This window comes from Epinephelus moara, chromosome 3 (assembly GCF_006386435.1).
Source record: "Epinephelus moara isolate mb chromosome 3, YSFRI_EMoa_1.0, whole genome shotgun sequence".
NCBI classification, from domain to species: Eukaryota; Metazoa; Chordata; class Actinopteri; order Perciformes; family Serranidae; genus Epinephelus; species Epinephelus moara.
Window position 1 is genome coordinate 1,641,485 of NC_065508.1, and position 24,910 is coordinate 1,666,394.

General features: G+C 41.7%; 1 protein-coding gene across 3 annotated transcripts in view; it reads right to left on the minus strand.

The window, feature by feature from the left end:
* Positions 1-287: 287 nt before the first annotated feature.
* The window catches only part of nup98 (nucleoporin 98 and 96 precursor), a 43,172-nt gene continuing 18,549 nt past the window's right edge, over positions 288-24,910 (minus strand). For all 3 annotated transcript variants that reach the window (XM_050035113.1, XM_050035120.1, XM_050035104.1), the window contains exons 14-35: positions 23,484-23,671; positions 22,415-22,531; positions 22,135-22,318; positions 21,834-21,933; positions 20,600-20,713; positions 20,311-20,449; positions 20,010-20,187; positions 19,661-19,822; positions 16,683-16,928; positions 16,474-16,597; positions 15,474-15,733; positions 13,809-13,987; positions 12,564-12,838; positions 11,098-11,373; positions 9,825-9,982; positions 9,510-9,650; positions 7,338-7,492; positions 6,860-7,081; positions 6,433-6,674; positions 5,837-5,991; positions 5,370-5,481; positions 288-3,894 (exon numbers count right to left, since the gene is read on the minus strand). In XM_050035113.1, the coding sequence (XP_049891070.1) occupies positions 3,695-3,894; positions 5,370-5,481; positions 5,837-5,991; positions 6,433-6,674; positions 6,860-7,081; positions 7,338-7,492; positions 9,510-9,650; positions 9,825-9,982; positions 11,098-11,373; positions 12,564-12,838; positions 13,809-13,987; positions 15,474-15,733; positions 16,474-16,597; positions 16,683-16,928; positions 19,661-19,822; positions 20,010-20,187; positions 20,311-20,449; positions 20,600-20,713; positions 21,834-21,933; positions 22,135-22,318; positions 22,415-22,531; positions 23,484-23,671 (3,927 nt within the window). In that variant the 3' untranslated portion in view covers positions 288-3,694. The remainder of the gene's footprint in view (positions 3,895-5,369; positions 5,482-5,836; positions 5,992-6,432; positions 6,675-6,859; positions 7,082-7,337; positions 7,493-9,509; positions 9,651-9,824; positions 9,983-11,097; positions 11,374-12,563; positions 12,839-13,808; positions 13,988-15,473; positions 15,734-16,473; positions 16,598-16,682; positions 16,929-19,660; positions 19,823-20,009; positions 20,188-20,310; positions 20,450-20,599; positions 20,714-21,833; positions 21,934-22,134; positions 22,319-22,414; positions 22,532-23,483; positions 23,672-24,910) is intronic.

Here is a 24,910-nt window from a genome sequence, read left to right on the forward strand (position 1 = left end):
CCTGCCGCCGACTAGTGTTTTGGAGGTGTAACTGCAGAGTGACAGAGACACACTACTGAATAAGTATAAATGCTCACAGCGGCTTCAGCTCTGTGTTGAGGCTACACAATCCTGTAAATCCATCTTTAGCCTTTGCATCAAAAACAATGAACCACGTTGAGCAGAGATACTTTAAAGAGGTTCAGTGCTGCAGAAAGTGTCGCTGAAAAATCAGACTAAAGAGTCTAACTCGCGTTTTGTGGTTGTAAAAGAAAAATAAAAATAAAAAAAATCTTGAGATCCAAAAATACCATGAAAAAAACTTTATTTCTACTTGACTTTATTAAAAAATATTATCAACAAAATCATCAGGAAACATGCACACACACTCACACACAGCTGTATCATCCATATAAACTACACACACACAGTTTGTGTTGAAGAGGAGAATAAACAGACATATCGAGCATCCGGTTGGCTGAGAAACAACAAAACTGATTTTACTTTGAAAAACAAACAAACAAAAGAAAAAACATTGGTGGCGAGCTGACAGTTTGTCTACAACCAAAAAATAATAAATCAATCAATCAATAAGTGAAGAGTTTCATTCTAAAACACTTTGCATCCAGTTCATTAATAATTAAAGGTGGAGAATAAAAACGACCTGATACTCCCTGTTTGATTTTCCAAAAATATACAATATTTATATAATTACACGCAGTGAAATCTCCAGCTGGCAGCTCGTTTTAGAAGGAAACTCTTCACTTCAGAAAGTCTGACGACAAAACTATAATGAAGTACTAATTATAATAAAAAATAATATTAATAATACTTGTTTACCTCTGGTTTACGTGCGCGCACACTTCAGATTTACATTCAAACCAAACTGAAAAAAATCTACAAAAATAGACCATCACACATTTTACACTTTGCATGTTGAATTCTCCGAAACAAAACCACCCGTCTGTCCGACGTCAGCACTCGTCTTTAATATTTAGATCTTTATTCACATATGGACAGATGAACAGATGCTGCTGTCACACTACGCTAAGCTAACTGCTGTTTTTATTTACTTGGAATAAAAACAAAACTTAAAAAAAAAAAAAAAAAAAAAAAAAAAAAAAAAAGCAGTCAGAGACGGGTTTATTTTAGAGCTAATCACTAACGCAAACGCGGCACTTTCATTGGGGTCAAATGAGAATTTGAGTTACATTTACTCGCTCGTAAGCACAACGTAGTGCCGTTACAAAGACACTGTTCAAACACAGGGACAAAAACTCTAACAGTAAGTTTGGTATTTTTAACCTATTTTGCCATGTTTTTGTGTTTAAGTGACTAAACGGAACAATATTTTTTGAAATTGGCCCAGTTAGGATTGTACCAGATTTTCACGGTGTAATAACAATCCAAAATATCTTATAAGTTAGAACGAGCCTTAAAGGAATAAAACAGAAGGGTTCCTGTTGGCTGAACAAATATTTAACTTTTTACTATAATTGAAACCGTTTTGTAAACAGAGCTGACGTTCTCCATCCAGTTGCATTTTTTTCCCAATATTGTAGATAAGTAAACACGCTATGATAACCATCAACTTTTATACCACAGCATACCTTGAAAACGATGTATCGTTGTAACCCTAGTCTACAGTGCTGAGAGGAAGTGCTGCAGCCGACAGCCACGAAAGTAACATCTGGTAAAAATGTGTTTGTTTTTGACACCGACAGGCTCAGATTGTTCTTGTTGTTACAAGTGTCTGACAACATTATGGAAATGATCCCTACAGAGACAGAGCCTTGCGTGGTTGCGTAAGATCCAGAAACAGCCCTGAAATCACCGTCACCAAACCCACAAGACTCCATTTAAATATTTTAGTGTATAGAGTGTGTTGTCACATCTAACTGGTGAATTAAGGGTTAATTTCAACCAAACCAGAGCTGGTGATTGTTGGAACAGTGGAAAGATGAACCAAGATGGTTACTGTCAGTTTAATTTTGTTTCTGTCGACTTTGACTGAAGTGTGTTTTTTGATGATAAAATGAGTGTTAATTTAAATGTAGTCTGGTGGGTTTGGTGACGGTGATTTCAGGGCTGTTTCTGGTTAAACAAAAAGGATCTTTCTCTTTAACACAAAGCTCTATCTCTGTAGGGATCCTTTGATAATGCTGTCAGAGACTTAGAACAACAATCTGAGCCTGCCAGTGACAAAAACTTCTTGTGGACGTTCATTGCGTGGCTGCTGGCAGTCCTGTAGACGAGGGTTGCAGGGATACACCCGTCTATCTCTGCCGGGATATGTGGCAAAAACAAACACTTTTCGTGGGCGTAAAGTGACGGCTCAATAATAATGTGTCACTTAAAAACAAAAACACGGGAAATCAGGTTCCAGGTTGAAAAACACCAAACTTGAGTTTTGGAGGAGAATTTCAGAGTAAACAACAATAACAGAACTTGGAAATGACTCAGTGTGTAACTTTAATCCTGAACATCAACACTCAAAGTGATGAACTGCTCCTTTAAAAATGACCACACCTGTGTGTTTGCATGTTTTAATGACTACTAGAAAAATAGGTGTAATTTTAATATTGGTGACAGTTTGTCGAGTATGAACATCTACCAGCAGAGTTTTATCGTCTATCACAGTGAACTTCATCTGTATTAATAACATATCAGCTGAAACCTGGACGATGTTTGGTCGTATTTTCTGATCTCACGTCTTCAACACTGCTGAAATTAATTCCTTGTGTTACGTTAACTACAGATTGTTCTGAACATCCGTGGTAAATTATCCCACTACTAAAATACAACCTTGACGTCACTGAACAGACTCAATGATCACAGGTGAAGTTTCCAGAATCTTCTGATTGATTTTCAAATCTACAGAAGTGAACGGAAACCAGTAGAACCATTCACTGGTTCCATTAGTCGACCAGTTACCCAGGTGACACTGGACGTCAATATGAGGTCAGAAAGATGTCAAATTTTGGTTGGAATGAAAATCAGGTTGATGATGTTATGGATGTCTGACAACGTAAGAATTTCACGTTGTGTGGATGTTACCATGACAACGTTTTGTTGGTCTTTGTTCTCCGAACATTACGAGGACATGAGCATGGGACGACTGAAAGACGTTAGATTTTTTTATTTAACAACACAACACAAACATGTTGTTGGTTTCGACGTCGTCTGTCGTCAGTACTTTACGTCAAATTTATGTTGACATTTGACATTCTGACGTTGAATTTTGGTCACTCGATGTCACAACCTAAATTTAACTAAGTTTTGATTAACCGTGTTGGTGGCAGCGGGGTGAGACACCTGTCTACCGACTGACGCTGACTGACAACAGAGTGACATGTTTGCTTCATGGTTGACTGCCATGTTGCAGAGGAAGGTTATTTATAGTTGGGAGTCATTTCCTGTCACTTCCTGTTGTTTCTTTTAAAACTCTCCCCTGAAAAGACAGACGCGCACAGATGAAGAGGAATGAAGTATCGCAGCTTTGTGCCTGTTTTTATTTTTCAGTGCTGAAGAAGCTCGAACAGACGGCGTCTAGAACTGAAGCGAATAAACTCCAGAATCAAATCGTCCTCCGCAGAAACAAACGTCAGTTTGTTGTTACTCCTTTATTTGGAAAAGCTCTCAGAGTCTGATGATGTTTGAGCAGCTGAAGTTTTATCATTTATCTGATGTGAACAACACGTCCTGCTTCCTGTTCTCATTGGCTGACGATGAGCTGTCGCAGGTACGACTGCGTGAGGCCTCGCAGCTCCTCCAGCGTGTAGTCCTCCGGCATCGGCAGGCGGGTGATGTGCGGCGCCAGCTGGATGAGCGGGATGCTGAGGGAGTCAGAGGCTGTGTCGCCCTGCTGCAGGCTCAGCACCACCCGCAGGATGTTGGCCACGCGCTTCGCCATTTCTGCATGGAGGTAGGAGGAGAGGGGGGGGGGGGGGTGGAGGCGGGCTTTGTTAGCAGAGATTTTGTGTTGTGGAAACGTCTGCAGGTTTTCTTCTTACCAAACAACAAAAGCTGACTTCACCCACCTACCTGAACGCTCTCATTCAGACCTCTCGACACAAACACACGACGAAGACAAAACAAACACCACAGGGAGGCAGGAAGTCTCTGTCTTCTTCTGTGAAATCTTTCAGTGCCGGAGTTACTCAACTTGACTTTGTCAGCTGAACCTCTCCCTAGTAGTATTTCTGTCTAATATTTGGTTTGAAGCAAAAACTACAAAAACCAAACCAAAACAAAAAAACAGAATTACCACCTTGCGGTTGTTTGTGTCCACAGACCGGCCAAGTTGCGTTAACAGTTTACGTCTACGTCTGTCAGACTCAAATGGAGCCATGACAGAAGATGCTTCACATATGGATGTTGCTGCAAAGAAGCTAAATTTTGTAGAACATAGAGGCTTCATACAGACAGAAGACCTGAAATGACTCACAGTGTGAGTCACAGTGAGTCATGATGATGTCACGTGGAAGCTGACCTTTGACCTTTGGACTTCATTATTTTATCCTGTTAGACATTTGTGTGAAGTTTCGTCCTGATTAGTGTATTACTTTCTGAGTTACGGTCAAAAACACGTTTTGTGACGTCACAGTGACCTTTGACCACAGAATTCTAACCAGTCTGTCACTGAGTCAAAGTGGACGTTTGTGCCACATGTTAAGATATTCCCAAAATGCATTTTTGAGATATTGCATTCATGAGAATGAGATGGACACAGCGTCACAGTGACCTTTGATCACCAAATTCAGAATAGAGACAGACCACCAATACCAAATCTGAGGACGTTTCCTCAGGATTTTCTTGAGATATTGCGCTCACAAGAATGAGACAGACAAGGTCACAGTGACCTTTAACCTATGACCACAAAATTCTGATCAGTTCATTCTTGAGTCCAGGTTAAGGTTTGTTTTAAATATGAAGGAATTCCCTCAAGGCCTTCTTAAGATATTACCTTCATAGACGAATGAAAGGTCACTGTGACCTTTGACCAGCACAATCTATTCAGAGGAATTCAAAAGGACGTTTGTGCCAAATTTGAAGGAATTCCCTTTAAGCCTTCTTGAGATATCGAGTTCACAAGAATGGGACGGTCATGGTGACCTTTGACCACCAAAATCTAATCAGTTCATCGCTGAGTCAAAGTGGACTTTTGTGCCACATGTAAAGATATTTCTCAATGCGTTTTTGAGATATTGCATTCATGAGAATGAGATAAAGTCAGATAAATAAGACACACACTGCGCTCTTAAATGTGATCCTCACCTTCTAACAGCCAATCAGAGATCAGGTGTGTCTGTGAATTACGCTGCTGTTGTTTACATTGGGAGCGAAAAGCCGCAGATGATTTGTCTCCGGCTGAAGAGTCGTGCTCTTACCTGATTGGGCGAGGCGGTCTCTGGCCGTGCTGCAGGGGAGGAGCTCAATCCTGCTGCACAGAGACGTCACGTCCGTGTAGAGACGCTCCAACTCGTAACCGGCATTTTCCATCTGTCAGCACAAACACAAACATCAGGTGCTTCAGTATTTTCATTTTCTGATACGTTATACTTCAACTCAGCCACAATTCAAAGAGAAATACTGAACTACATTTCCTGTTGGCATGTCTTCTTCTCTTATCTCAGGTTTATGTTGATCGTTTTGCATCATGGTAACAAATAAACGTTTTAAGATGAAGTGAAGTCTTTGAGCTTTGAGTCAAGGTCGATCAACACTGGCTTTTTAAACACCAATATAATTACGACAGTGACAAGGTCAGAACCTGGTGTACGATCGGACCGTGTTTGAAACACTGAAGGACTTTTATTTTAATTTGAAACAGGGAGTGAGGTTTGAGCGTCAGTACCTGCTGTATGTCCTGCAGAGTCTTTATGACTCGGATGTAGTCCAGGTAGACGCCCCCTGCAGTGTCCCAGTCCTGGATGGTGGCGCTGTGTTCAGGGACCGCCAGCCCCTCCAAGAACTCCAGCAGGTAGTCGTGGTTGTCGTTGATGATGCAGTCTACAGGAAGGACACAAGACACGGGGTCAGTAACAGTGGTGTGATGTAACAGAGTTCATTATTAAACTAATCTAACTCGTCTCTACAGCTCGTCAATACAAATTTTAACATGACGGACCACTGACAAAATGGACTCGGATATTTAAAAATATATGATTCATTTTTATCTATTTATTATCATTTACTTTTTATTTATTTATTAACTGATGTACCATTATTTTTTGTTATTTATTTATTTATTTTAATTTATTCACTGATTTATTATTGGTTATCTATAATCATTACTTAATGACTGATTTGTTATTATATCTCATTTTCCAAATCAGAGATATTTCCAGCACTGATTTGGAAAATTAGAATAACTGAGTTTTATATACGCCTGCTGTTTCAGTTTTTATAAACTGGGTGTAAACCAGTATAAACTGGATGATGAGTCCTGACCTGAGGCCAGGTGCTGGATGAGCAGACGGTGACACTGGCTCCAGTATCCGGCCCGGTACAGGTGCATGGCCTCCTGGTGTCGGTCGGCATCGCGGCGGGCTCGTGTGGCCTTGGCCTCGTGGATCCACTGTTCTGGGATCAGCAGCCTCTCGGTCAGGAAGCGCTCCCTGCGGACCGACTCGTCCGTCTCCTGCAGGGGGCAGTGGAGGGTCAGCATCTCCCTCACCGCTCGCTCCCGCTGACTGAAGACAGACAGAAATACATGGTTAATGTTTTACTCCTCAGGGACACCACAGAAGAAGAAGACGGAGATCCAGAGAAGGACATGAAGAAGGCGTCACTGCTGCTGCCAGAAACTGAAACTACACACATTCTGTCGTCTGCCGACAGTTTTTAAAGAAACAAAGATGATGAAGATAAAACGTACGCGTGGTCGGGGATGTGCAGAAGGATGAAGACGGCCATGTGCCAGAGGCCGGCGCTCTCCAGCTGTGCGGCGTAGCTGGCGTGGAGGAGTCCCTGGCGCGAGGTGCTGAGGTGGCTGTAGTGCAGCGCCTGCAGGACGCCCCACAGGTGCCAGCTCAGACGGTAATCCAGACGCTCCCAGGTGACGGTCAGAGGGTCCAACAGCTGTTGCAGGCTGTAGTGTCTGCACACACAGAGACAGCTGAGTATGACAGAGCCGATATGAACTACAAACAGACGGCGTTTCCATGGTAACAGACACATCTTTTTATGTTTTTATTCCTTGCCGTCACTTTTCTGTCTGAACTGTACGGAAATATATAAGAGTTAGAAAATAAAAAAAGATCCCAGGGTGGCGGGCGGCGGTTCAGCATCTCTGGTGTTGGTTATAAAGTTGAGTTTCAGATGCCGTGCGACGACCACATCACAGATGTGTTTACCTGTCGCTATAGAGTTTGAGCAGGTGGAAGCAGAGGTCGTACAGCGACCGTTTGGACTCCTCCTCCTCCTCCTCCTCCTCATCCGGGTCCGGCTGCTCCGCCTCCAGGTACGGAGGCAGGGGGGCGCAGGCGTACTTTCCCCCCTCACAGGAGCCCTTCAGCACACACATGGAAACAACAGTCAGGTACCTTCACTTCCTGTTTTACTTCCTGGTTGAACTCACACTCACAGACTTTAAGGGATGAAGTGTTTGGTGTCAGAGCTCCTCGGCTGTGAGATGACAAACACCGGAGCACATCGTTACCTTCTTTTAATCACTCACAGATTTTATCGAAAACATTCCTGTAATTTCTCCTTTACATTTTTTTATTTATTTGTCTGGTTATTCAAACACCAACTGTATTTTATTGTTGTGTTTTTATGTATAAATAACTTTGTCAGATGACTATGAAATAAACTTTATTATAATTATTACCTGGTTACATCTCTGTACAAATCAAAGTTTCATCATTTAAATATCTGAGTGCTGTGTTAGACAACTGTCACTGAACTACTCTTGAAGAAGCTGAAGCTGGGTTTTAATTTTAGAAACAGGAAAGGTAAGAGATTTTTTAAATCTCATGAGTTTTTAAAATAAAAAAAATATTTCAATAAAATACAAAAAATAGATTTACAAGCATTAATAATAATAAAAAGTAATAAAACAGATAAAGGCTGGACTAGAAACAAGAATAGATTCAAAAGACAAAAAAACAAATTGATAAGAGGGATGAAAAATAAATAATTTTCATAATAACTAACCATAAGACAGAAAACATTTTGCAACATAAATACAATAAAGTAAATAAAATGTTTATGTCTTTCCACCATTTAAATCTCAGAGTATTTTTATTTCTTCTCTTTAAAACATAAAGTTTCCAAATTCATGTTTACATTACAGAAAATTACTGTTCACCACAAATATTATTTTATGTTGTTATATTTTCTCCCTATACTGTAACGTCTGTATTATTTATGTCTCAGAGTCTGTTTTTTTAAAATGTATTTTCTTTTTATACATATTTAATGAGCGTTGTGGAAGGGAGGGCATCTCTCATTATTGTCCAGATGTCACATAAACAATTTGAAACAAAGATTTGTGTTTATGCTCAGTTCAGACCAAAGATTCATGACGAGAAAAAAATCAACTACTGTCAACGCTCCATTCTGTAATGTTGTAAAAAGCTGCTGGTTGACAGGAAGTGACCACGATGAGACGGCGTATCATCTCTAGTCAACGACACTCTGTGCTTCTGATCTGTAACGTCGACAGGAAGTGACCGCCATGAGACGGCGTATCATGTCTAATCAACGACACTCTGTGCTTCTGATCTGTAACGTCGACAGGAAGTGACCACCATGAGACGGCGTATCATGTCTAATCAACGACACTCTGTGCTTCTGATCTGTAACGTCGACAGGAAGTGACCACCATGAGACGGTGTATCATCTCTAGTCAACAACTCTCTGTACTTCGTTCTGATTTGCAGCTTTTCAGACTTATTTTGTGGCTGAATATAATTTGTAGCTTCTTAAAATCTGAATGAGGATAGTGATAGTGAGATACTGGCTACAGTGATGAAACAAAACCAGCATCAGATGGACTGTATTCATAATCAATACGCCACAATAATATAAATAACCAGCGCCAATTCATCAGTCAATGAGAATGTGTGTGTGTGGGCGGGGCATAAGCACATACAGCCAGCAGCAGCAGCGACCCACCGTCTGACACCGGCACACTGTGAGGACAGAAACAGAGGGCTCTGTGGGGACGGAGCACCTGCTGCAGCAAGCCAACATGCCGTCTGTGGTCATTTTGACTTGACCAGCTGACTTCACTACAAGCTGATTGGCTGTTGAAACAGGTGACATGCTTTAAAACCAGCCGCCAGCCATTTGACCAGCTGAGTGTCAGGTGACATCATCAGCCGGTTTGAGTTGAGCCCAGACCGGCCAGTTCTCACCGCTGACACTTTTCTCTGCAACGTGCTGAAATGGTTTCGTCTCGTCCTGAATCTTTGGACTGAACTGGACTTAAGAACACCACCTGCCTACTGAAGGCCTCTAACAAGAGAAACACCTCAGAGTTAAGATGTCATGTGACCGCAGAGTGAAAGGTGACAGTTTACCTGGAAGGCAGCTTCATATCTGGCGAGGGCGTCGGCCACAGAGGCAGTCGGAGGCAACATGAACCAGAGGTGGACGGCCACGCAGCGCTTCCAGTCCAACTCAGAGCAAACGTTCACCACAGAGTCCGACGACTGCCACACCTGCAGGGACGTACAGGAAACATTATTACATCATTATTTCAAGAAGCGCTTTTAAATCACTCATCAATCATCCGTCATGTGTCAGCTGATGCTCTGTGCACCTGAGGAACCAGTAAATATCAGCAGAACTTTTTTTTCCCCTGACAAACAGGAAATTAATCAAACATGTCGTACTGGTTTCCCCGCGAGCAGAGTGAAGATGCGAAGCCGCTCCTCTGGCAGGTAGCAGTCTGTCTGCATGCGGTTCCAGTCGGCGAGCTGAAGGGCCAGCAGGTCCCGGCAGTACTGAGAGCCCATGGCCTGAGAAACCAGCAGGGACAGACGGTGGTCTCCTGGGGACAAAAAATCCAGGAAGTAAAGCAAACGTTGAAGAAGAGTACACTTGCAAGATAAATGTGACACTTTCTAATGTCACAATGGAGGGACAACTACGCAGGTTGATTTTAGCGCTGCTCATCGTGGACTATATTGCTGTCATTGTTCATTTTAGTCAAACCATACAGTTTGAAAACGAGGCGCGGCTCCAACTAGAAAACAATGTTTTGATGCATTGGATGTGCTGAATGTGCATATTAAGGCAGTACAGGAGGAGGTGCACATTAATAATCCTCCAGGACTGTAACATGCTCATGTTTAACCCAAACAATGTGTCATGTGACTGCAGTTGCTTCACATCCAGGTCGGAACACCTTCTCAACACAAACCAACCGCACCAGAGTTCCTTTGGAACCGGACTGAGACCTTCTTGAAGAGGTGGTCTCAGTCCGGTTCCAAAGGAACTCTGGTGCGGTTGGTTTGTGTTGAGAAGGTGTTCCGACCTGGATGTGAAGCAACTGCAGTCACATGACACATTGTTTGGGTTGCTTTGGTGCACACCTGAGTGTGATTGCTGTGTTCACACCTGCCCAAATGCACCGCACTGAGGGGGCAAACCAACTGGAGTTTGACTGATCTGAACCAAACAGGTCAGGTGTGAAAGCAGCCTCAGTTTAAGTATGAAGACATCGTGTCTCTCTGACGGAGCAGAAACTGATGCACAGCTTCATGAGGCTGCTGAGAGACGCTCAGACAGCAGCTGACGCAGACATTTTACTTTGCATAACTAGAATTGACAGCAGACATTTGTGTCAAATGTCGGTGTTCTCAAGACATCACGTTCATGAGAATGAGTGAGACACAAGTCACAGTGACTTTGACCTTTGACCACCAAAATCTAATCACACTTGAGAACGGGACTGAGAAAGATGGACAACCAGAAAACATAACTCCTTCGGTCACAGCCGTCGCCGGTGCAGAGACATAAATACCTGCATCCGGACTTTGTGTTAAAAATAAAATCATAAATTTGCTGTCAGTCCTGATTCTGCAGCAGAAACACACTGACTGAGGAGCGTCTCATAAATAAGCTCCGCCCTCTCGTCTGTCTGAAGTGTTTGACCCGTCTCACCTTCCTTCTGTGCCAGTCGACACGCCTCACTGATGCGGTTTCCCGTCAGGTAGCTGAAGATGGCCTCCACGTGGCGACCCTTCCCCGCCAGCGCCACCTCCTCCTCCACCCTGGAGGTGGCGCCGCGGGACAGCCAGGCCGAAAAGCTCCGCCTCCTCTCCAGCTGCTGCTCGTACTCGCCGGGCACCTGAACGTCCAACTCCTGATCAGCGGGGCCCAGCCGGCCCCACAAGGCCTCACACAGGGTCCAGACCTCGGCCCAGTAACCGAGCAGAGCTGGAGGACAGAGACGGACAGAAGGATGAGGACATGGCAGACTGACGTGTCTCATATACGGAGGACAGAAAAATAAAATAAACAAAACTATAAATAAATGAATATGCAGCTAAATTTGCCAAAACTAATATTAAAAATAAAAATAAATGGAGGCTTTAAAAGACTTTAAACTTTTCTTAAACACATGTTTACTGAAACTTTGTTTGTGTTTTGTTTTATTTTTGTTTAGTTCACCAGGAAGCTGCTTCTTTATTTAGTTACCTTTTTAGTATTAATTCCCCTATTAATTTTATTTCTTTTGAAATTTCCCCTTTTATTAATCAATATTATACATTTTCAAATGTGTCAAGAAAGAAAATAATGAATTAATAAATAAAGACATAAATTAAAAAATAGATAATTAAAATATTAATGCAAAATTAAACACAATAATTTATGTATTTTTATCTTTTATTTTTGCAGCTTCTATCCTCCATAACCAGCTGACAAATCACCAGTGGTGAACACATTAATGCACCAGTAATTATAATCCAATAATATATATTATTCTGAAATATTTAAATTTTCTTCTTTATTAGTTAACCCTCATATTGATTACCATATTTATCTCACTTTTTCTATTTAATATTCACTTTTATTAATGCATTTATTGTATTTTTTAGAAAATAATGTTTTAAATTAATTTAAAATAATTTACTCATTATCATTATTATTATTTTCTGGTGTGTTTACATCACAGACTGTCTATAAAGATGGCTGACGCGTGTCCTCTGACTTAAATTTCTCATTAGAAGAACAAACTCGTGAACAAACAGCAGCTGATAAAAACTACCTGAAATGACAGAAATCATCTTTAAGAAAAATTCATCTGACGTGTACTTTGAGTTTGACTCATGTCCCAACCAACATGGAGGGGCGGGGTTACTGCAGCCAGCCACCAGGGGGCGTCTGTCATCAGTCTTCATATACAGTCTATGATTTAAATGTTTATCTATTTATTATTTACCCTTTGTTGCATAATGCCCACATTTGTTTTATTCATACATTTTTTGACAAATTAAATTATTTATCAGGTAATTTATTTAATTATTTTTATTCATGTTTGCATTTTTTTTTTTTCCATTTTTAAATTATTAATGTAATATTATTTTTGATGCATTTAATGGTGCTCTGGACGCTCCGTCACTTACGATCAGCGTCTCCCTGCTTGTCGCTCAGTTCAATGATCCACTCTGCGTACTCGTGCAGCGCCGCCACGCCGGGCTGCGGTCGCACCAGAGGGCAGGCGGAGGCTTCAGTGATGTCGACGGTGCTGTGCTTCAGACAGATGTCCAGGGGGCGCTGCAGCACCGCCTGGCTCTCCTCTTCCTCCTGCTCCTCCTCCTCCTGCTGGCTGCTCTTCACAGCTTGAGGCTGCAGACACTCCAGCTGCTCCATCACCACTTTATAGGGACTTTCTGTCAGTCTGCAGGAGACACAGCAGAGACACCACGAGTCAGACACACACTTCACTTCTGTCTGTCTCTGATTTAACTTCACACACTTCAGTTCAAAAATATGTAAACTGTTTTTTCTATGGTAACAAGACATGGTACTGCCACGCTTCTTATCCACATAAATCGAAAAGATAAAAGCACAACATGCATCTAAATAAATAATAATGAAAAGATAAAATACAGTTCAAACAAATAAGATTAAAAAAAAACTATAAAATAAATAAAAGATAATAAAGTACAAAAGGAATGATTAAAAAACTATAAAATACAAAAATAAAAATAAATAAAAATAAATAAAAAACTATAAAAATAAATAAATAAATAAGATTAAATAAATGAAAGAAGAAACAAAATGAATGCATAAGGGAAAAAAAAACAAAAAATGAATAAATAGATAAAAGATAAAAACAAATGAATGATAGACAATGAAATAAATAAAAGATTAAAAAAACAATGAAATATTAAAAGATAAAACAATACATTATAATTAATACATTTCAGAAAAAAAAATCCAAATAAAGCTCAAATGTTTACATGTAAACAATCAGAACTTTTACTTTTCTTTTTTGGTGCATGAGGAACTTTTAATTTCTCGTGCTTCGTATTGTGAACAGCAGATGCTCATACATAACGCCTGGATTCCAGTTTTCTTCAAAGACTTTTTTAGTCAGACTTGAATCACCTTCATGTTCATAACTCTACGGCTCACAGACACCTGATGAGAGCACATGATTTAGTGTTTTAACTCACACTGACGAAGGAGAAACATCTGCAGCCGCTGACCGAACAATTTATTTATATATATTGATTTTTTTTTTTAATGTTTCAATTAAACAGTTTTAAACAACTGTTTTTCTCCATAAAAATGTTTTTTTAGCTGATGAACCAACGTGTGTGAGTGAGTGTGTGTGTGTGTGTGTGTGTGTGTGTGTGTCTTACGGCTTGCTCCTGGCCAGTTTGGGCAGGAAGCTGAAGTCTGTTTTGGTCAGTTCCTGTTGATCAAGCTGTTTGGGTGGCGAGCTCAGCCGGTGGCCGCAGTGCGCCAGCGTCCAGCCGGGACCCCACCCGACCCTGAAGGAGCGACCCGCATACAGGCCGGCGTCCATCAACAAACTCCCCTGAAACACAACCACGACACCGACGATGACGGCGGGAGAGATCAGAACTTCACCAGAGGTGGAAAATAACTAAGTACATTTACTCAAGTAGGAACATTTATCCGACAGCTTTAGTTTCCTGGCACATTCAGATTATTGCTCAAAATATAATCAATAATAAATGATGATGTGTTACAGATTAAAGTCGTTAAAATGAGCTCCAATGTTTATGGAAGCTGCAAAAAATTAAAGAATAAATAAAATAAAAGGACAACAAATAAATTAATATGCCATTAAATGTACCAGAAATAATATAAAAAATAAATGTAGACTTTCATGAATCAATTAAAGAAGCAACAGATAGCATTTTTGCCTATATATATCATTACTGAAATAATGTGGATTGCACAGGGTAGTGTACACAGTAAAATCAGACTATCAGTGTTTACATAGGTTACTTAATGGCTTTACAATCTTTGCAATAAGCTTCTGCCACCGGGGACGAATTTTCGCGGAAAAAATCTGCTTTACGGCAGGAAATGCGGCAGCCCTCGGACAGTGAACATTCTGCTATAATTATTTGCATTACTATTTGTTTTTCTTTGTTTTCCTCTTATTTACTTTACCATTTATTTTTCTCTTTCATTAATTATTTTATCTTTAAGTTTTTAAATAAATCAAGAAAATAACACGATAAATATATAAAGAAATTAATACTTTTAAACACATATTTAAATAAATGAAAAATAAATTCAAAATCAACACTTAATTACCTTTGTTATTTCGTTATTTACTTTTGATTTAACCTTTCATTAATTAATTTAGATTTTATGTTTGTTTTTTTTAAATTAATCAAGAAAATAATACATCAATAAGTACTTAGAAATTAATGAATGCATTTAAAAACGAATAAATAAATTTTAAAATAAAAACATACATTTATTTATTCATCTATTTTTCATGTTGGCACCTTCCATCCTCCATAACCCTCACCAGCGGCAACATTAAAGTGATGAAAACATTAATGCTCAGTAATCATAGTACAATATTATTCTGCAGGATGAGCACTTTTACTTTAGGTATATTTTGGTGGTAAAACTTATACATTTGTACTTTATATATATATATATATATATATATATATATATATATATATATATATATATATATAAAAAATGAAAGCAGGACTTTTATTTGTAGCAGTTTCTAGACTGCAGTATTTTCCTGCAGTAACTTATTTTACTAAATTAAAATTAGTATTAGCACATCTTTTAGCGGCCCTTTGTGATTGGACTACAGTGAAGCTTGACCTGACGGACCTGTGCAGCACTCTGGGTATGAAATGTGTCATATAAATACAGACCTGAGTCGTTCCTCCACCTTTGATCGACACCAGGATCTAACTCCACCGTCTCTACGTCATGAAGTGAATGAACCTCTAATATCTGAGTTACTGAGGGAACCTTCAGAGTTTCTCTCACGTCATGAGAACATAAACCAAACCAACCTTTCCAAGAGTGACCGACTCTTTGAGGGGGACGGGGCCGCCCAGCCGCCGGACGCCGACCGTCCTGACCGAAGGTTCTGGAGCTCGGGGGGGCAGCAGGAAGGACGAGGGCCCAGGGCCGGCCCAGTGTGAGGGGCGGGAGGGTTCGGTGGCTGCTGGAGAGCCCCGGGACAGAGGAGGAGGAAGAAGAGGAGGACGAGGAGAGTCTGAGAGCTGAGAGATGAGGCCGGAGGTGAAACGGGCCTGAAGGAGACCGCCCACTGCACAGACGGAGACAGGAAGAGGCAAACAGCTGTTTGATTTACATCCTCTCTGTACACACTGTGTCATACATCTGCCTTACCAACAATAAAAGTCACTCATTAACTGTAAGTAGTGATGAAACAATTAATTTACGAGGTGACCTAATTTATCCATCAGTCATAATAAAACACCAAAGCTCTCAGCTGCGTCAGCATGTCAGATTCAAATCTCAATAAACTGCAAAACTTTTGGGGTTTTGGACAAAACGAAAAACAAAGAGTCACCTCGGACTGTGAGAACTGTGATCTGCTCTGCTTCTATAAACGACCAATCAAACAACACCTGACGGACTTTAGCTGATTAACTACAAAAATAACAGTCTGATTAATCAGTGATGAAAATGAACACTGGTCGAAGGCGTGAAGTCTCTACAGAGTTCAAAGTGTGAAGAATGAGCTGCGTGAGTGCAGTGTTAATGCTTTAGAGTCTGGGCGCTTTCACACCTGCCTCTTTTCTATCGTTGAGAAACTGGCGACCCCCGACTGTGACGCACTTTATGGATATTTGATATTCAATGCAGAACATTCACAGTTCAGAACAACTGAACACAGTCAGATTATTTCCTGTGAATGTTGCAGAGTTTTGCTGATATCTTTCACTAACTGAACCTCATCCTGCTCGAACACAGACTTCAGCTTTCAGGGAAACTTAATAAATAACAGTGACAAGAAAAGAAGAGGAGGTTTGTGTTTCGTACCGGAGGGTCTGGTCTGAGCTCCCGGCAGCACGAGGCGAGGAGACCAGACGTCCTTCATCGCTCCCTGATCCTGGAACATGTCGCCCTCCTCTTCATCCTCAGCAAACAGCGACGCCTTCATGATCTACCCACAAAACACGACAACATTCAGCAACGCTTTTATTTTGACTGATGGACTTCCTGTTTGCGGGCGAGGACGTCAGCTCTACCTGGAGGGTGTGTGGGTTGATCCCCAGTGAGGACGCCATGTGGCTGGACGCAGAGATGCCGTCGTGCTCTGAGGAGATCAAACCTGTGAGCTTCCCGCTCGTTGTAGTGTCCATCTCAGCTGTCACCGGCAGGTCGCCGTCCTCCTCTCCTCCCAGCATGCTCTCTGTTGGGAAGCTCTGGGTGATGTCGGCCATGTCGCTGTCCAACTCTGCCACGCTGCCCGGAAGGTCCACGACAACAGTGGACTGAAGACACAAACACACCGTCAGAGACATGAGGAGGACGAGTACGACGACATGAACAGAATGATGAAGATCATCAATCACTTTGATATGACTTTGTTTTTAATCAATGATTTATAAATTATTTGAATCACTTGTCTTTATTGATTCCATTGACTTTCATTTGTTTTAAATTCTAATTTTGAAAAAAATCCTCTTATTTTACATTTTATTGTTTGTTTTGATTTTTAGATATTTTTATTTTATTGAACATTTTATTTATTATTGTAATTTGTTTTTTCCCCAAAATATTTTATTATATATACATATATATTTTTAATTTTGTTTTAATTTCATCTAATTTCGTATACTTATTTGTATTTTTTCAACAACATTTTGCTTATAGCTATAACTTTTACTATTTTTAAAACGTTGTTTTTAACATTTTATTATTTTTGTTGTATCAGATTTATTACTCTCATTCATTTAACATATTGTTTATTGTTGTAATTTTAATTTCTTTAAATATTGTTTTATCGTTAACATGATATTGTTTGTCTAAATTTTATTTTTTTTTTAAAAATTATACTTTAAGTTTTTTATTTTAAAAAATAAATTGTTGTAATTTTTAGTTTTTTAAAATTATATTTCTAAGTTTTTATTTAATCAATTTTTCTTTTTGAATTTTTTTTTTTTTTTTAGTTTTTCAAAATTCTTTATTTTTTTCATTTAATTGTTTAATGTTTTTAAATTTCTTTGAAATAAATTTATATATATATATGTTTTGTCTGTGCCATTTAAAATGTCTCTGTGAAGCACTTTGGACTGTGTTTGTATAAAAGGTGCTTTATCAATAAAGCTGAGTTGTGTTTTAATTTTCTTTGTTTTCAGTCTCAACTCCTCAGTCTGTATTTTTGTTCAATGATAAAACCTCAGGATTCATATTTATACCATTTCTGGAGAACACATTTTATCCGTCTCAGCCTGACTGCTGACTGGACTGCTCTTTAAAGAGCTACAGGAGGTTATTATTTGTGGTGATGTTGCCTGATTGTTGATAAACCAGCCACTGATCTCTGGTCAGTGAATCCTGGTTCATTCTAATTGATTTCCAGATGAAAACTGATTATTTTCTTTGGTCAAAGTAACAGACGCCTCATATTTAAAGATAAATTTAATTTACTAAAAAGAAAAACAAATCAAACTGAGGACAGCCTCAGCTGGATTTTAATATAACCACAAATTTAAACAGACAAAAGATTAAATATCGTCTTCATTAACTTTATTCATTTTTCTTTCATTAACTGCATGACATGAAAATTAGTTCTTAAATAAAGTTTAAGTTTCCTCAGCAGAGGTTCAGAGAGTGAAAACTACACTAAAGTGCCGCCTCCAATATTCAATCTTTACTTTGTGATAATAAAAGTGTAAAAACAACAACTGGCACCAACAGGATGTGATGAAACTCAAATAAACAGGAAACACTGATGTGTGAGTCCCAGCAGTTTGTATGTGTCTCAGTGCCATCAGGACGTTGTGATCGTCACAACACAAATTCAGCCAAATCCTGTGAATTCTGCGCGACATTGTAACTTTTGTCCAAACACTGAAATCTGACTTTGAAAAACGTGTCACTTCTCATTTCCCTGTAGAGCTGTGTGCAGCGTTCTGATTCGCTCAGCGCCTCATCGTCCCCGTGTCATGCTGCGTTCACACTGCGAGCGACAACACAACAGTTTGACCTGATAAATGATCAGAGTCACAGCTGAACTGCAGCTTAAACGCTTGTTGACATAGCTGCTTCGTCCTGGATGTGTGTGCACTAGGGATGCACCAGATTGGGTTTTTGCCTATTTCTGATATGCTCATTTGAGCGATAACAATATACTGTATGTCCACTTCACTTCTTTCTCTGCTGTAGTGGAAGAACATCATATTATACAGACACACTCTTGCTGACAGCCCACCAGCAGATGGAGACATGAAACACTGTTCAGTGTCTCTAACATTCATTCATTGTGCTAAAACTGCTGGACATTTGAAGACGTCCTCACCATCAGTGTTTTCTGACTTTTTATAAACCAAATGTGTCCAGATAAAGACAAGTGTTTGTCCGTGAATGCTGCGAGTTATAGTGAAGCTGATTTGCGTACTTGTGTTTGAAACTGTCTCTATTAAGCCATGTTTAATGTGTGTTTAATGTGTGTTTAGAATCAACTAAACTTTACAGCACTTCACAGAAACCCCACTGCCGACTAGTGTTTTGGAGGTGTAACTGCAGAGTGACACAGACACACCACTGCACAGGTACAAATGCTCACAATGGCGTAGGTTCTGCATGGAGCTGACGCACAGGTATAAATCCTGCTTCATGTTCACGGCTGTCTGTTTGGTGACGACACTCAGACACTGATCAAAACTCTGAAACACCTTTCACCTTTATGATCTCACCTCTCTGTTAAAACATCAAATACTTCAGGCCATGCTCGTCGATACAAAACTCATCACTATCAGGCTGGTGCTTGTAACAAAACAAAAAAAGCTCCAGGCCACAGGAACATTGTGCAAGTATAAAACTCTGATGTAACTCTCATGTGACTCATTAGCATTAGCATTAGCAACTTTATATATTTGATCATGAGCTGCTGGATACAAACAAACAGTCTGAGTGAAATGCTCCTTTAATCATCTCAGGTGTGTCAGTGAGGATGATGATGGTGATGATGATGAGTGTTGGTGGGCGCAGGCTGCTCTACCTGAGCCTGAGGCGCCACCTGCTGCTGGGAGGGAGGAAGCAGCTGCTGCAGTTTGGAGGGAGGAAGTGACATCATCGTCTTCAGCTTCTTGGGGTCGGCTTTGAGCGGGACGTCCTCGTCCTCATCCTCGTCCTGCAGGCCGTATTTGGAGAAATGGGCCACCTGGGAGGGAGAAAGGGGAGGAGTCAGTTACACCTGAACAGCTCACAGTGAGCTTTGTTTGTTTGTTTTACAGCCCGTTGAGACCTTTTTAGTTAAAAGGTGTTTGAAATATAATTTCTATCATGACCACCTCAGCGTCTGTGAGCCAATGAACACGCAGCAGCTTCTACCAAAATCATGAACTGACCTCGAACACCCAGGAGCCAGTCTCCGGTCTGTACTCCAGGAAACGAGCTCCTTGTCTGCGGGATGCTTTCTCCAGCCGACCCTCGTAGTTCATGTCCAACAGACGCTCTGGGCTCCTGATCTGAGTGCAGGTCGTCTTGTCGTTTGGCCAGACGCCATCCAGCGTCACCTCCGCTCGCCTGCCAACACACAAGAGTCAGATGAGAACAGGAAGTGGATTAACAACACATGATGGGACAGCCTGAACTTCCTACAGACCGCTGTGGGACCCATGAACAAACGTGTCCTCAGGACAGGCTCACCTGTTAAGCCCCTCCCCCTCCGCAGGCTTGTTCTTGTCGTCTGGGTACACGATGACCTCTTTGCGTCTGAAGTGGACTATCTCATCGAGGTTCAGCCCCGTTACGTTCACCTCACCGGGGAAGAAGATGGAGCCGTAGCCTGTGAGGGCCAATCAGAGCAGAGCTGTCACTCTGACATCACACATGTTGGGAACCAGCAACTCTTAACAAGCTGCTCATAAAGAATCATCAGAAGATTTAAGAGTGTTACAGCAGACATCAGGAGAAGACGCCACCGCTGCTCACATACCTTTCCTGCCGACTGTGAAGTTTTCCACCAGGCACTCTCCGTTCTCGTCCACCATCTCAGACAGATCGTCCATGGAGGGGATGGTGTAGTAACCAACACGGTTCAGAACGATGCCTGAGGACAGGAAACAGAGCGGGTGATGCACTTTCTTTTATCAGGGTTAATATATATCAGCTGTGATTCTCAGGTGTCGCTGCCCATCGTGTCCTCTCAGTGTCTCAATGACAACAGCCTGTTTCACACCAGGGGCCTCATGACCTCAAACATGTCTCTGCTTCTGTCCCTACTGTCCTCCTGAGGCTAAATGTCCTGCTCAGCAGCTGATTGCCAAATAAAAACTTCAGGGACTCTCAGGGGCAAAAACACAGCAGTAACACAGTGTCAGATATTCACTGCACTTCACTGGAGGATTAAACGGGAGAGTCAGAGAACATGAAGGACGTGATTTATAAACTGTGCCACCAACAAGTGGGAGCTAAAGACGGAACATTACAGCATCACTGACGTCATATTAGTTTATCAAACAAAGCCATCTTTGGATCATTTCCTTCTCACTGCCACGACTCACAGGAGTCGGACGTCAGAAAGACGTGTCAACATTGAAAAAAGAAATCGATTCTGAAGGATCAGATGATTTGTTGACTCCCAACTCGAGTTAGGAGCTGGACAAACCTCCTGTCTGTCTCTGTGAGCTGAAACCATTTCCCTCAGTGGAAACAAAGCTTTGATTTACTTTAATTTCACAGATAAGAAACAATAAATTGTGAAGACAATAAAGCCTCCACACACTGTGTGTGATTTATCCTGGCTGAAATATGAGCAGAGGAAATCTCTGCTAGCTGCTAGGCTAATTTATACAATGTAAAATGCCATAGGCTTGTGCTAATAACGTTAGCATGTTGTATTTGTGGGGAAAATGTGTCCAGATAAAGACAAGTGTTTGTCTGTGAATGCTGCGAGTTATAGTGAAGCTGATTTGTGTTTGAAACTGTCTCTATTAAGCCATGTTTAATGTGTGTTTAATGTGTGTTTGAATCAACTAAACTTTACAGCACTTCACAGAAACCTCTGTCACCGACTAGTGTTTTGGAGGTGTAACTGCAGAGTGACACAGACACACCACCACACAAGTTTAAGTGCTCACAACAGTGTAGGCTCTGCATAGAGCTGACACACAGGTATAAATCCAGCTTTACTGGTCCACAGTACTGATGTGTTTTTTTTTTGTTCTGACCTGCAGGGTGAGGAGACTGCTGAGACTCCTGTTGCTCCTCCTCTCTGTCCTCCTGCAGAGACTCCTCCCCCAGAGACGCTGACACGTCCTCGCTGCTCAGCTGAGGAAACAAAATGAGAGTTCATTAAAACCTGACAAACACTGTGAACACACTCCGTGTTGAATCATTCAGTCTGTGATCTCAGTCGGACTCTTTATCCTCATCTGATGTCTTTGTTTTCTGAGCTAAACATGAACGTCGAGGTTCCTGATGTTGGTCAAACCATCCCAGTCTACACATGAACAGAAGAAACCTGCTGACCTCCAGTCCGTTCCGTGCCGCTTTGTGCATGTTGAGGTCGCTGATGGTGTCCTGCAGGCTGGTCTGGGCGCGGCCCTGCGGAATGGGCTTGGCGATGGGGTTGACGTAGAACTGGGTGACTTCGGGGTCGTCGTCGGCCCGGCTGCTGGGGCCCGGCGCCGCCTCCTCCTCCTCCTCCATGTGACTGCACACAGTAAGACAGCAGAGAGGAAACCAAATTATCATCACACACCTTTGACAGGTAACGAGGACTGTGATCTGAGTGTGTGTGTGTTCAGACCTGTGTCCGTTCTGCGGGTACTCTGAGGGTGATGCCAGGTCGTCCGTCTCCTTGGTGACCGGACTGCTGTACTGACTGCTGTTCAGGTTCTTCAGTACCAGCTTCTTAATGCTCTTCCTGTCAACCCACAGACACAGAGACAGAGTTTATACTGTGACATCACACATCAGCCATGTAGGATTTTCTTCTATTAACCCTTTAAACTCTGCAGTAGAAATTCATCATTCATCAATCCAGTGCCTGCGTTGGTATTTTAGCTTACTGTGATGTCATTTCCTGGAGAATGTTCAAAAGCTTCATTTACCTAAAACCTGAACAACATGAGCTATAAACTTATGGAAGTCAATGAACCATGATCACAGATGAAAGTATTGAAATCGTGTCATTAAAAAACTTTTTTTTTTTCAATAAGATTTTACAAAATAACTAATTTAACTGTAGAAACACAAACTAAATATTTCTTAACACTTCATAAGTTATTTGAACTGTGTACATTATTTAGTTTTTGAGATATTCTCATTTTTATGAGCAGAATAAAAAGCCGTTGTGGTAGATTCATCGGTCATTCCTCTGGTGTCACCGCACAGTTTTTGGTGCAGTTTAGCACCACATGATGTAGCACAGTGATGTCATTAGCAGCGTACAACATGATGACACAGATGACAGAAGCCTGAGCTGTCTGTCACTAATGTCAGGTTCAGACTGCTTGATATCAGGTTCTTCAAATGTAGCTCCGCCCATCAGATGGCACTTTTTACATTACTACAGAAACAGTTCGGCTGGCACAGGAACAGACAGTGACTGAAATTATAGTAATGATAATAAAAATAAGAAATAAGAAGAAAAATAAGAATTTGATGACATCACACACTTTGTGAAAGACAACCAGCGACGATTGGTCGTGGATCAAGTAGCAGTCTGTCATGTCTGTTTGAAGTTTAAAGAGATGAAATGTTTCCTTCCATCTGCTGCAGGTGAACACGTGGTCAGACTAACCAGATGATGTCACAAAGCATTTTTACACTCAAACACCTTTCGGACGCTGCTGCCGTGGCGATCAGACGGGTACCTGGGTATGAAGGCTCCGTTGGTGAGCGAGGGTTCGTCGTCGTCCAGGCCGTCAAAGAGCTGCGACTTGGAGGCCCCTGATGATGTCAGTGCTTTGGGGCGGACTCTGGTGGCTGGGCGGGGGGTGAGCTTGTAGTGGGTGGGCGTGGTCAGGGCCTTCTGAGCCGTGGGATTGGTTGGTTTCAGACGCTGTCAGAACACACAGAAGCCACTACATCAACAGATCTGTTTTATGTTTGGTGTTTAACCCAAAAAGGATGTCAGAGTCTAAACATCATTTTCAACACCTGGAAGTCAGCGATAGCTCCTCCCACTCACACCACCTGGACGACTAATAACATACATTTTATCTGACTGGAAAATATTCAGCTTTTGATCAGTATCAATAGACATGACAACATTTGGATCATATTTCCCACTGACAGAAGGATTAAAGTGACCGTTTGGATCTTTGAAAGTGGAGTATAATAATCAGAGTATTACTGCAGTAGTATATTCAGAATTATGTAACGTTACCTTTGTTAAATGTTGATGTTGTCCCTGGCTTCATATGAGTGGAGGAAAAGTCTGCTAGCTGCTAGGCTAATTTATACAATGTAAAATGCCATAGGCTTGTGCTAATAACGAACCACTTGCTCTCAGCTTTTATTGTATGTACTTTTTAAACATGGACTAAGGTTTTAAGCCGTATGTACTTTTTAAACATGGACTAAGGTTTTAAGCCATCGGGCCGGTGGTTGTCACGGATCATAGACTACCGCAGAAGTGAACGCGGAAGTCGCCAGCCGAACCGCATTAGCGAGGCGCCAACTTTTAAAAGTCGTTTAACTGTGGGAGACCTACAACTCACCACCTGAAGCGGACTGCCCCCTTAAAATTGGGGAAGGTCCCCTTGGACATTTCGGCCCCATGACCGAGGGTAAAAATTTTAACTCACCTCCGTGTGTTGATACTGTGTCCCGGGGAACGGATCTCCACCGTGTGTTGATACTGTGTCCCGGGGAACGGATCTCCAGCACAGGCCGCAGGTATGTTGACGGTGTGTGAGTCCTGCCTCCCGACCCTGTCAAAACTGAGGGAGAGCATCTCCGGACTGCAGGCCGACCTCAAGGAGAGGGACAAGATCCTCCTGGATTTTACCACCGTCGCCACGACCCAGGCGAAACATATTGCTCACCTGACGGCATCCAGCGCTGGTGACCGGAGCATGACGGCCACGAACAACACCACTCTGCCGTGGACCGGCTCCATAACCACCGGAACTCCGACAACAGCACTAGCCGAGTCCCGCTGGCACCGCCAGGGAGCCAAGCCCAAATCATCGGCACTCTCCACCTCCTGCCTTTGCCCCGCGGAGCCGCAGCGCTTCATCACGGAGGGTGGAGCGGGAGCACCGGTGAGCTCAACTCCACTCAAGCCGAGGGAGCC